Genomic DNA, 13,386 nt, shown 5'->3' with positions numbered 1-13,386 from the left:
CTTAACAGGTGAGTCATTTAATGGTTGTAGAATCTACCTTTGATTGCTGTATTTATTTGAAAACTCCTCGGATCGCGGCATCATAAAAACGTGTCCCGACGAGCCAATTATCCCCATTTATGGTTTTTCATTAATGCAAATTAGCCGCCACTGAGTATGTATACACAACCACGACTTAATGAGTGCTTATGTTAAGACTATTAGATGTTTAAATTACTACACAGGGAATTTACAAATGACTCCCTCATTTAAAACATGAAAGCTTTGTTTAATGACAAACAAAAAAAAAGAGAGAGCGGGACAACTAAGAAAAGGTGTTGGAAAAGATGTGGTGAATTTGGGTGAATTATAGCTCTGACCTAAATTGAATCCTCCAAGGCTAGGGGAAAAGGTACAAGGACCAGGTCGGCCTTGTGGTGTGTCCTGCCTGTGCCCTCCTCTACTGAGCTAGCGTTAGCGTGTATAAATAGCTCTTATCTGCCTGCCTGGCTGGATGGGCCACTGGAGGCAGGAGGCAGCTCCCTAGCCTCAGACAGGCCAGGCTAGTGATTGGGTTTGGGGGTTAGGATTAAGAGTAATTATTACTAATTAGCGAAGTGGTCCCCAGAGGGAGGAGAGAAAGGCGCGGGGGGGGGGGGGGGGGGGTTCTAACATCGTCTGCGGAACAGTTTCCTCCCTGTTTCCTCCTCTCAGGCGTATGCTAATTGGATGAGGGTGTTGTACAGTGGTAAAAGGACTGGTCAGAAGAGCTGCATGTATCTGCATCTATCCAGGCCAGGGGGAAACACCGTTCCAGGACCCTGATGTAGGTTCATTAGTCAAAAGGAGAGATGATGCAAGGGGCTTTACTGAGGGAAGGACAGGGGGGTGTAGGTGGTTCTTTAACCCCCCCCAACAAACAATTAACCTTCAGCAGAGAGTAGAGGAGAGGTACCTAGAACCTGGAAAAAGAGGCCACACCACGTTTTAGGGGAAAGCAACAGAAGATTTAGGATTCATACTCATTTTTAATTTTGGCCCCCAACTCATTTAGTGCCGAGGGTGAATAATGTCACCCAAACTGTCAACATTCTAGTGCCAAGGGTGACTTTGTTCACCAAAATGCATACACGATGATGCTTCATTTTGTAGCCAATCAAAGTGTTGTTGCTAGGTAAATACCACATAAAACACGTGGCACTGTAGGTGGTGAGTGTTCCTGAATTTTTTGTCAGTTAGTTAGTTAAGAGGGAATGAATCCTAGATAACCCCCTGATTTAAGACCTACAGAGGCTACATAGAGGCTACATATAGGCTATATGTCCCACAAATCATTCAGAAGCAAATGTCTTGTACAGAGTACATACAGGGTGATATAACAGATCAAATGTCTTGTACAGAGTACATACAGGGTGATATAACACATCCTTACATCTTTACATCCTTACATGAGCCTTGCAGAATCTGGCCTAACCCTTGCCACCCTTTATATAAGCTACTGTAATGTTACTTTCGTACAAATGACATCTGAAGTATGAATATAGGCAGCCTTATGAAGAGGTTATGAAGGCTTTGTTTAACCGTAAAAGTGATCCTTTGTTTAAAGTGGGACCTGAATGTGAACTCGTGCCTCTCTCCCTGTCTTTGCGTAGTGATATCGTTTCAGCGTCTGAGACAACGGACACCTTTGTGACACGGCTAGAGATTAGTTCTCGCCCTCTGTGTTTACGCCGGAGAACAATACGAGGGAGATTTGCGTTGATCTCCACTTAGAGAAGAGAACGAGGTGACAAATCACAACGGGTCTCTCTCTCGGTGGAGGACCCTCTCTTGATTATGCAATGGGGATTTTGATTTCATTAGGCATGGGAATTGATGAACGGGAACAAAGGGGTAATTTTTCATTCATGGCGTCTGAATCACAAAACCCGGTCTTTGCCTTCAGTAATTCATCCACTCCCTAGATCTAAAGACCTTTCTAATCACAGGGGGAGAGAGAGAGGGAGAGAGGGAGCGAGAGAAGGAAAGAGAGAGGGAGCGAGAGAAGGAAAGAGAGAGAGGGGGGGGGGGGTGGTAAGATGGAGAGGAGAAGAGAGGAGACAGAGAGTAAATGAGTGAACGCGTGTGTCGGTGAGTGAGAGACTGTGAATGCGGCAGGGTTTAATCCCTTCTGCAGAGTGGCTCGGCGGAACCATTTTAAATGTGATCCCTTCCCTGTTAACGCGCACCCAGCGGTGTCACCACCCGACAGATACGTTGTATCAAAGTATTAATGGGCCCCATCACTTTTAATCAATCGTATGGGCGGTAGAGATATACATGTGGCAAACGATAGGGGGCGGGGGGTGGGGGGGGGGGATTGGGGGTGTAGCCCCTTTGACTGAAGCAGCATCCTCTTCTGGTTCTGTGCTACACACACCTCGGTGGTGGAGGGGGGGGGGGGGGGGGGGGGTTCTGTGCTACACACACCCCGGAGGGGGGGGGGGGGTTCTGTGCTACACACACCCCGGTGGTGGAGGGGGGGGGGGGGGTTCTGTGCTACACACACCCCGGTGGTGGAGCCTGATGTCTGGGGGGCTGGCCCCTGATGGCTCCTGACTAGTCAGAGTGCGTGTGTGTGCGTGTGCGTGCCTGGGTGTTTGTCAGCAAGTACGTGTGTGTGTGTGTGTGTGTGTGTGTGTGTGTGTGTGTGTGTGTGTGTGTGTGTGCATGATAGTGGAGGCTGGTGACTTCCAGAATTGAGGAGGCCAATTTTTTTCCGCTTGCTCGCTTCACTCGCGATGGAATGTTCCCTGTTCTTCTTATCTGTCTTTGTGCTGGACAAAGGCACACTATTTGGAGTGTAAGCTACAATCAGAAAGTTCTGATTGATGGAATTCATTGTGCAGAGCTTAGCCTATGTGCCTGCCTGAAGAAATGACATTGCTGTAAGTCTATGAGCCTGCCTGATAATTAAGTTGAGAAATGACATTTGGATGTAATATAAATGCCCAGTGAACATGTGTAAAAGGCAGGAATTTGATAATTATGTGGTTAAAAAACAATTTAGTTTAGCCTACATTTTTCATTCTTCTTCTTCTACAGCTTCAACATGTAATCATCAATTTAATCAAGTTTAGCATATAAAAAAGATAAGTAACAGTTTCTTTATCAAATGTAGTTTTATTCAATATATTTAATATAAATAAATAAAAATGTTTAATGTTGTGAGGACAGTACTGGTTCCAGCTGGCTTCATCTGCTGAGAAACACAGACATGCAATGGAGTGGTATTACCGTACTACTGAGAACTAGTGGTGTAACACTGGTAGAGACATCTGATTAGTTCAACTCACCACTGGTTTAGCTGAGGGGCGGCATACTCTCTCCAGGACTCCATTTGATATGGAAGAATATTACATTGACTTGTAATAAAACGAAATCGACTACATTAAAAATAAAACTGTTCAATAAATCCTAAATGTTGTCTACCTATTCGATGTATAAATCGCGCCAGAATCTCGCCGATTTCCGAGGTCATTTTAAGCAAATTTATTTGGCCAAATTTCTGGGATAATAGCCATGGGTGTTCTAGACGTGTCCTGTAAAGGACAAGTTGATAGGACACTCGTAGACACTATGGAGTGTTTCTTTGACTGAAGTGACTGGCGAATTCTCAAAATGGCTTCATGTGATTGGACGAACAAAATGTCAATCATTCAGCCCTGGACTCATTTCTAATATTTATCCTGCAGAACAGCACTCATACACGCGTGTGGCGGAAAAAAGGTACTACAACGGAGGAGAGGCCTCCTGTTCCCACCCATTTTCAGTGATGGGCCAATCACATTATTGCCATGAAAAAAATTGCATTACATTGACTTCTATGAGAAACCACTTTCCGACAGGAGGCCTGGACTTTTCGACAGGAGGCCTGGCCTCCTTCAATAGAAACGGATAGGGATTCTGGCCTGTAGGTGCTTTACAATTGCAATATTGGGTTTTAACCATGGAAAATATTTATGAACAAAAACAATTTAAAATATTTTTTTTGTTAAATAAATAATAAATAATAAATAAAAAATATAATTATTGCTTTTTAAAATCTCTCTCTCTTCTCTCAAATTATTGGGGAGGCCAGGCCTCCTCCACCTCTATGGAGGAGCCTCCACTGGTGCATGAGTGGGTGTGTCTGTTAGTGTGTGTGTGCGTGCGTGCGTGCGTGGGTGTTTGTGCGTGAGTGTGTGTGTGTGTGCGCATGTGTGTGAGTGCGTGCGTGTGCGAGTGTGTGTGTGCGCGAGTGTGTGTGTGTGTGTGTGCGTGCGTGTTTGTGCGCGAGTGCGTGCGTGTGTCTGTTAGTATGTGTGTGTTGTGGGGTTGGGAGTATTTTGTGTGTGTGTGTGTGTGTGAGCCGGATGGGGGAGGTGGGGTTCGTCATGGGGGAGGGGAGGGGAGGGGGGGTGGGTGTCAGGGTGTTAGGGGAGGGGAGGGGGGGGGTGTCAGGGTGTAGGGGGGGGGGTGTCAGGGTGTTAGCAGCGATGGTGTTGGATTACACGGCCCCAGACGCAGATGATGTGCTGCCTCTCCCTCACATTAGCATGAATGCTTCATTATCCCCCTACTTGTACCTAATGGCAACATCTCCACAGAGGGGTCAGGCCCTGTCACGGCTCATCAGCCGTGTGACGGCCGGGCCCAAAGAGAAATGAGAGAAATGAGAGAAATGAGAGAGAGGCATGGAGGCGTCGCTCCCCACTAATCCATCGCCTCTACTTAACACCCTCTAGCCCCACTCGGCCAGGAACACACTCTATAATCTCTAACACACACGCACCACAAACATAGTCGGGATTAGTTTTAGGTCGCCTTAAAATGTCAATGTTTTCCCATAAATAGGTCTGTTTTTTTGTTTCCCCGTTTCTTAAACGTAGAGGTGTTCACTGATCGTCTCGAGGCGAGCAAATGTGTCCGCCCCCGTAGATGTTTATTGAAAAGGGAAAGTCGAATCGAACCACGGTAAGATTTTATCTGGAGTCAGAATTCATCTTTCTGTTCCCTCTCCGTTTTGCCAGTATGTCCACCGTGGGTCATTTCAACCTACAGTAAATGACTCAACAACTGAATTGCTATGGCAGGTAATTGCTGCGTGATTGTCTTCCGGGATGGGGGCTGTATTTCATCTCCACAAACATTTGGAGACGTTCACCGCTAGAGAATGGATGGCTGGAGATAGAGCCAGCGGGCAATAAAGGTTTGGTGGACCTCCAGGCCTCTGTGACAGGATGACTAAATGAACTCTCTGAAAATGGCGAATTGTGTCTGAGGCAGAGGACCCTGTAGTTGTCAGTCAGGAAATGTGTTTGATGTGTACACAGACACATACAATATGGCTTCCCACTTTAAACAAAAGTGACACTTTTTTTTTTATTTATGAAAAGCTTCATACATCCACGAGAAGGCCTACAGTATGTAGATGCTTCTCAAAATGTATCAGGTTGGTTACAGTTAGATTGGCTCAGTTACAGTTAGACTGGGTCAGTTACAGTTAGACTGGGTTGGTTACAGTTAGACTGGGTCAGTTACAGTTAGACTGGGTCAGTTACAGTTAGACTGGGTCAGTTACAGTTAGACTGGGTCAGTTACAGTTAGATTGGGTCGGTTACAGTTAGATTGGGTTAGTTACAATTAGACTTGGTTGGTTACAGTTAGATTGGGTTGGTTACAGTTAGACTGGGTCAGTTACAGTTAGACTGGGTCAGTTACAGTTAGACTGGGTCGGTTACAGTTAGACTGGGTCAGTTACAGTTAGATTGGGTCAGTTACAGTTAGACTGGGTTGGTTACAGTTAGACTTGGTTGGTTACAGTTAGACTGGGTCGGTTACAGTTAGACTGGGTCAGTTACAGTTAGACTGGGTCAGTTACAGTTAGATTGGGTCAGTTACAGTTAGACTGGGTTGGTTACAGTTAGTTTTTAAGGTTTTCATGAAAAGTTTCATACATCCACGAGAAGGCCTACAGTATGTAGATGCTTCTCAAAATGTATCAGGAAATGTCGTAAACAAGGGTGGCCCGAAAGTTAACCCACAAGAGGCAAATGTAAGGACGTGTTTAGAACACCTTATATAGTAGGTGATGATGATGATGATGCTTATTTTAATGATGTGTCCTACATCTTCATGGTGTCCAGCCTACGGGGGCTTGTACAACACTGTCAACATATACTGTACTCTTATACCGTACATCTTCCTGATAAGACCATCTACCGCCTGCAGCTAGTCCAAAATGCCGCTGCCAGGCTGGTGTCAGGCACCAAAATGAGGGACCACATCTCCCCTGTCCTCATCTCCCTTCACTGGCTCCCAGTGAAGAAGAGAGTGAAGTTCAAAATCTGCACCTTTGTTTTTAAAGCTCTCAACAGTCTCGCCCCACCTTACATCAAGGACCTCCTGGACCAGTCTACCTCCTCAAGGCCCAGACCCAGGCTCAGGTCCGACGCCCAACTCAGCCTGAGGGTCCCACGTACCAACCTCAAGAGGAAGGGTGACCGTGCCTTTGCAGTGATAGCACCGACCCTGTGGAACGCGCTCCCTTCTGCCATCAAGTTTGCCCCCACTCTGGACTCCTTTAGAGCCAAGTTAAAAACCCACCTCTTCCAAAATGACATTCCCTAAATCTACTCCCTATTTGTTGTGAATTGTATGCCTGAGTTTTACGTTTAAGTCGTCTGTGTCTGATTGCTCTCTGTGTTCCTTGTCTTTGTCTTTATCTGTTCCTTTACCCGGGCTGCGCCCCGGGCCGATGTAAAAGTTGGATGGGGGGCGCATTATAAATGAAATTAACATAACATAACATAACATCTTGACAACGTCATCAGGAATGAGTGTAACCATGATCTGTGAAACTTCTATCGGCCATATAAAGGGTTTGGGAAGAATTCATAATCAGTGGTCATTTGTGGGACCTACAATTGTGTAGCTAAGATCGAGAAAACATCGGACACACTGATGAGAACAGCATCGGAAAAACACCACCAGATACCTTTGCTAGGAACCGGGTGTCATCAGGAAATGTGATTGGCCCTCGCTTAGTTTTAGGGTCACAGATTGTCGTTACAGTAGCTAGTCACCCAACAAATCCACCCAATAATATATATCAGTTAGATTAGGTTGGTTACAGTTACGTAGATTGGGTCAGTTAAAGTTAGACTGGGGTGGTTACAGTTAGACTGGGGTGGTTACAGTTAGACTGGGTCAGTTACAGTTAGACTGGGTCAGTTACAGTTAGATTGGGTCAGTTACAGTTAGACTGGGTTGGTTACAGTTAGACTGGGTCAGTTACAGTTAGACTGGGTTGGTTACAGTTAGATTGGGTTGGTTACAGTTAGACTGGGTTGGTTACAGTTAGACTGGGGTGGTTACAGTTAGACTGGGTTGGTTACAGTTAGACTGGGTTGGTTACAGTTAGACTGGGGTGGTTACAGTTAGACTGGGTTGGTTACAGTTAGACTGGGTCAGTTACAGTTAGACTGGGTTGGTTACAGTTAGACTGGGTTGGTTACAGTTAGACTGGGTTGGTTACAGTTAGACTGGGTCAGTTACAGTTAGACTGGGGTGGTTACAGTTAGACTGGGTTGGTTACAGTTAGACTGGGTTGGTTACAGTTAGATTGGGTTGGTTACAGTTAGACTGGGTCAGTTACAGTTAGATTGGGTTGGTTACAGTTAGACTGGGTTGGTTACAGTTAGATTGGGTCAGTTACAGTTAGATTGGGTCAGTTACAGTTAGATTGGGTCAGTTACAGTTAGATTGGGTCAGTTACAGTTAGACTGGGTCAGTTACAGTTAGACTGGGTCAGTTACAGTTAGACTGGGTCAGTTACAGTTAGACTGGGTTGGTTACAGTTAGATTGGGTTGGTTACAGTTAGACTGGGTCAGTTACAGTTAGATTGGGTCAGTTACAGTTAGATTGGGTCAGTTACAGTTAGACTGGGTCAGTTACAGTTAGATTGGGTCAGTTACAGTTAGACTGGGTCAGTTACAGTTAGACTGGGTTGGTTACAGTTAGACTGGGTCAGTTACAGTTAGATTGGGTTGGTTACAGTTAGACTGGGTTGGTTACAGTTAGACTGGGTCAGTTACAGTTAGACTGGGTCAGTTACAGTTAGACTGGGTCAGTTACAGTTAGACTGGGTCGGTTACAGTTAGAATGGGTTGGTTACAGTTAGATTGGGTCAGTTACAGTTAGATTGGGTCGGTTACAGTTAGACTGGGTCAGTTACAGTTAGATTGGGTTGGTTACAGTTAGATTGGGTCAGTTACAGTTAGATTGGGTCAGTTACAGTTAGACTGGGTCAGTTACAGTTAGATTGGGTCAGTTACAGTTAGATTGGGTCAGTTACAGTTAGACTGGGTTGGTTACAGTTAGACTGGGTCAGTTACAGTTAGAATGGGTCAGTTACAGTTAGACTGGGTCAGTTACAGTTAGATTGGGTCAGTTACAGTTAGACTGGGTTGGTTACAGTTAGACTGGGTCAGTTACAATTAGACTGGGTCAGTTACAGTTAGACTGGGTCAGTTACAGTTAGACTGGGTCAGTTACAGTTAGATTGGGTCAGTTACAGTTAGATTGGGTCAGTTACAGTTAGATTGGGTCAGTTACAGTTAGATTGGGTCGGTTACAGTTAGAATGGGTCAGTTACAGTTAGATTGGGTCAGTTACAGTTAGATTGGGTCAGTTACAGTTAGACTGGGTTGGTTACAGTTAGACTGGGTCAGTTACAGTTAGACTGGGTCAGTTACAGTTAGATTGGGTCAGTTACAGTTAGACTGGGTCAGTTACAGTTAGATTGGGTCAGTTACAGTTAGATTGGGTCAGTTACAGTTAGACTGGGTCAGTTACAGTTAGACTGGGTCGGTTACAGTTAGACTGGGTCAGTTACAGTTAGACTGGGTCAGTTACAGTTAGATTGGGTCAGTTACAGTTAGATTGGGTCAGTTACAGTTAGATTGGGTCAGTTACAGTTAGATTGGGTCAGTTACAGTTAGATTGGGTTGGTTACAGTTAGACTGGGTCAGTTACAGTTAGATTGGGTTGGTTACAGTTAGATTGGGTCAGTTACAGTTAGATTGGGTTGGTTACAGTTAGAATGGGTCAGTTACAGTTAGATTGGGTCAGTTACAGTTAGATTGGGTCAGTTACAGTTAGATTGGCTCAGTTACAGTTAGACTGGGTTGGTTACAGTTAGACTGGGTTGGTTACAGTTAGACTGGGTTGGTTACAGTTAGACTGGGTCAGTTACAGTTAGATTGGGTTGGTTACAGTTAGACTGGGTTGGTTACAGTTAGATTGGGTCAGTTACAGTTAGACTGGGTTGGTTACAGTTAGACTGGGTCAGTTACAGTTAGATTGGCTCAGTTACAGTTAGACTGGGTTGGTTACAGTTAGACTGGGTTGGTTACAGTTAGACTGGGTTGGTTACAGTTAGACTGGGGTGGTTACAGTTAGACTGGGGTGGTTACAGTTAGACTGGGTTGGTTACAGTTACACTGGGTTGGTTACAGTTAGACTGGGTCAGTTACAGTTAGATTAGGTTGGTTACAGTTAGACTGGGTTGGTTACAGTTAGACTGGGTTGGTTACAGTTAGACTGGGTTGGTTACAGTTAGACTGGGTCGGTTACAGTGGCAGTGTGATGCAACCAGCTGATTATTCCTCCACTGTAATTACATTATCCTCGCCTTTATGCAGGAGTGGTCTGTGGGGACTAATTGATGGAGCCATGTTTAATTCATTAATCATTAGCTTCGAATTTGACAATTAGAGATGATTGTTGAATTTTAAGTATGGATCCAAGCAGGGTTCCTATTTATCTACAGAGCTTTTGTTCTTTTTTTTTCACTTTGAAGGCCAAGAGTCAAACTTATCCAAATAGTTTAGGAAGTGAATGTTGTCTTACTCCGCTGCTTTTACTTTAGAACATGGTCAGGCTTATTTGTATTTTGTGTAGTAGTCTGTGTAGTATTTTGTGTAGTAGTTTGTGTAGTATTCACTGTAAAAAGATGCACTCAAAATGTCAGTTTGAGCCTTCCAATCAATTGACGTCGCATGGAAATGATATCAAATCAAATCATTGAGTCTTCTTTCAATTTGAGTATTTTTCGCTTTTGTTACATAGTTGATATTGAGGCTAAGTTTGTAAACGTTTGATTATTTATGTTGACAAATAAGCTGAAATTGAGTTTTATTATAACTCATTGGCATTTTCAGTTATCATGTCATTTTACTTGAAATATGGTGATGATACTGAGAATCATTGCTTTCTATTACAATGTTATTAGCTTTTTTCCCAATCTAAATTCCATTGATATTCATTGAGAACATATACAATCTCCTAGTTTATCACAGGGGCACTTAAGTTACACAAGGACGAGTAGTTTATCATTTTCACATGTAATGAAAACCAGCACCTCCCACGTTCTGATATCAACGCTAAATGTTGTAAAAGGGTCCCTCTATATATTCATATTCACTTATTTACTGGATTTTAATGAGCTCCAAAAGTAATTTACCCATAAAGCAATTTGAGTTTGGATCATTTTACTACATCTCTCTCTCTATATATAGAGCTCATATAACTCCTATTTTAGAGACTCTACACTGGCTTAAGTTAAATTAAGTTCAGAATAGATTTCAAGATCCTTCTGCTTGTTTATAAAGCTCTCACTGGCACAGCACCAGAATATCTGAAAAGACCTTTTGCTAGTATATCAGCCCAATAGAGCTCTCAGGTCTTCTGACGCTGGAAAGACAAAATGTACAAAATAATTTTTGGTGAGGCTGCATTCTCATTTTATGCACCCAAATTGTGGAATGCACTGTCTGCCAGTTTACATTAGGGATGCAACCTCAGCAAATATGCTCAAGTCAAGACTAAAAATCGTTTTAATATCGCCTTTAAATGACTAAATAATTAAATTATGATTATATAATGATTGGAACACTTTGAGCTGCAACATTTGCAGGAAAAGCGCTTTACAAATAAAAGTTATTATTATTATTATTATCTGATCGTTCTTTCACTTTTCTCACTGGAAAGTTTACATGTGTTGGTGTATTTTTTCCTGGGGTTCAGACCCCCTCCTCCTCTCGCCCTCCTCCCCCTCTCTGAGGCTCTGATTCGGGGATGCTAATTTAGCCAGCGCTCCCCAGCAGGATTCCCTCGCTCTCTCTCCAGCTCTCGCTGCGATCCTGTTCCCTCCCCTCTGGGAGCTGAAGATTAATATTCCCGGGCCCAACAAGATAATTACTGATACTAATTAGACATGATTATGTGAATTTGATACACTTATTACTCCGACTAATGAGTAGGTCATATTATCCTAACAAGAGTCTGTGCTGCTTAGTTTACTTTACGCACGCACAGTATCTAGTGTTATTGTCACCTCAATCAGGAACTGATTTTTCTCTCTTGTTGTAATTGTAAAACAAAAGGCCTTGATGTGTGATGTTTGTCAGTCTGGAATGCATCAGCACATCACAATTAACAAATCAATTGATATTACCCTCAGCACAACACAGTTACCTTCTCAGAACAATCTTCATGAGAGCAGATGAAGCTATATTGAACTGCTGCTCAATTATCTGTCTATCTTTCAGCCTGAGGACTTGGAATCGTGGCACAGAATAATATTTCGCAGTACATATTTCATTTTCTATCACACACACACAAAAAAAACAAAAAATGAAAATGTTCTAGAATAATTCCAAACATCTTCACACTTTGGGTTGAGAACAACATCCTCCCTCTGTTCTGGTTTAGTGTAGCGGGGGTGGGGGGGGGGGGGGGGGGGGGGGCGGAGGGAGTCGTTCAGATCTGTTACGTGCCGAGACGGAGGCGGGAGGGAGGACCCCACACGGCGCAGCCTAGCCCATGAATTAGTAAAGAGAGACGGGCGGCCGGGCTCGCCTGATTGGAAGTGGGAGAGAGAGAGAGAGAGAGGAGAGGAGAGAGAGAGAGAGAGAGCGGGAGAGAGAGAGAGAGAGCGGGAGAGAGAGAGAGAGCGGGAGAACGCCCGCCAGGAGAGATGGATGTGGCAGTCAGAGGGATGAGGAGAGATAATAGCGTTCGGAGTGTATCTTGTTAATTAAGGCTAATTAGAGGCAGAGGCGGAGGGAGAGGGTAGGGGGGGAGGGGGGGGGTGGTTAACACATGTAACATGGAGAGATAAACACAGAAAAGATGGCAGCAGCCATCCCTATAACTATACTTTACCACAACGAGGGGTACGGTATGGTTGAGATAGAAAGCGCAGAAAGAAAAAAAAAAAAGGAAAAAAACACAAGTCGCCGAAACAGATGATTTTTCCGCGGCCGTGTTATTTTCTGTGACACAACATCGACTCTTCTACCTCAGCTGAGTGGCTTGTTGTTCCAGGCTTGAAAGGAAACAAGCCGTGGTTAAATGGACTCCCGTGTCCGCGGTGGGACCGCTCACGCCCTGCATGGTGTCACTGTGGGGAAATACCTCACACACTGAAACAATACCTCAAAGTACTGTACGGAGATGATAAAAGTAAGACGTTGTTTCAAAGTATCTCTCTCTCTCTCCCTCTCTCTCTCTCTCTCCCCCCTCCTCTCTCTCTCCCTCTCTCTCTCTCTTTCCCCCTCTCTCTCTCTCCCCCCCTCTCTCCCTCTCTCTCTCCCCCCCTCTCTCCCTCTCTCTCTCTCTCCCCCCTCCCCCCTCTCTCTCCCTCTCTCCCCCCCCCCCTCTCTCCCTCTCTCTCTCCTCCCCCTCCCCCTCTCTCTCTCCCCCCTCCCTCTCTCTCTCCCCTCTCTCTCCCCCCATCTCTCCGTCTCTCCCTCTCTCTCCCCCTCCCCCCTCTCTCCCTCTCTCTCTCTCCCCCTCCCTCTCTCTCTCCCAGGTGCCCCTCACTCTAACAGCAGTACGTCCCTCCAGTCTGAGCGTTCCGTGGCCGGGGGGCCGGGGGTCTTCGGGGGCAGTAAGGATGGGATGCACCAGAGGTCCTTCTCCGTGTCCAGCGCCGACCAATGGAACGAGGCCGTCATCAACCCCAGCGCCGGGGCCGGTGAGAGACCACATCCCTCCTGATGTTGACCTGCTGTTCTCCTTCCTATTCCTCTCCTCTCTTTCCCCCTCATCCTGCTCTTTCTTCTTCTTCTTCTTCTTCTTCTTCTTCTTCTTCTTCTTCTTCTTCTTCTTGTTCTCCTTCTTCTCCTTCTTCTTCTTCTTCTTCTTCTTCTTCTTCTCCTTCTTCTCCTTCTTCTTCTTTTTGTTCTTGTTCTTGTTCTCCTTCTTCTCCTTCTTCTTGTTCTTCTTGTTCTTCTCCTTCTTCTTCTTCTTCTCCTTCTTCTTCTTCTTCTTCTTCTTCTTCTCCCTTCTCCTTCTTCTTGTTCTTCTTCCTCTTCTTC

General features: G+C 44.9%; 1 protein-coding gene across 1 annotated transcript in view; it reads left to right on the top strand.

The window, feature by feature from the left end:
• The window catches only part of agap3 (ArfGAP with GTPase domain, ankyrin repeat and PH domain 3), a gene marked incomplete at both ends in the record, with an annotated part of 219,861 nt that overhangs the window by 165,838 nt on the left and 40,637 nt on the right, over positions 1–13,386 (top strand). The window contains 1 exon segment of the mRNA XM_080546686.1: positions 12,879–13,043. Coding sequence (XP_080402812.1) covers positions 12,879–13,043 — 165 coding nt within the window.

The sequence above is a fragment of the Nansenia antarctica genome (genome assembly GCF_963989245.1).
Source record: "Nansenia antarctica genome assembly, chromosome: 16".
Taxonomy (NCBI): domain Eukaryota; kingdom Metazoa; phylum Chordata; class Actinopteri; order Argentiniformes; family Microstomatidae; genus Nansenia; species Nansenia antarctica.
The sequence above is the reverse complement of the archived record's forward strand: the minus strand, read 5'-3'. Positions and strand labels throughout refer to the sequence as shown.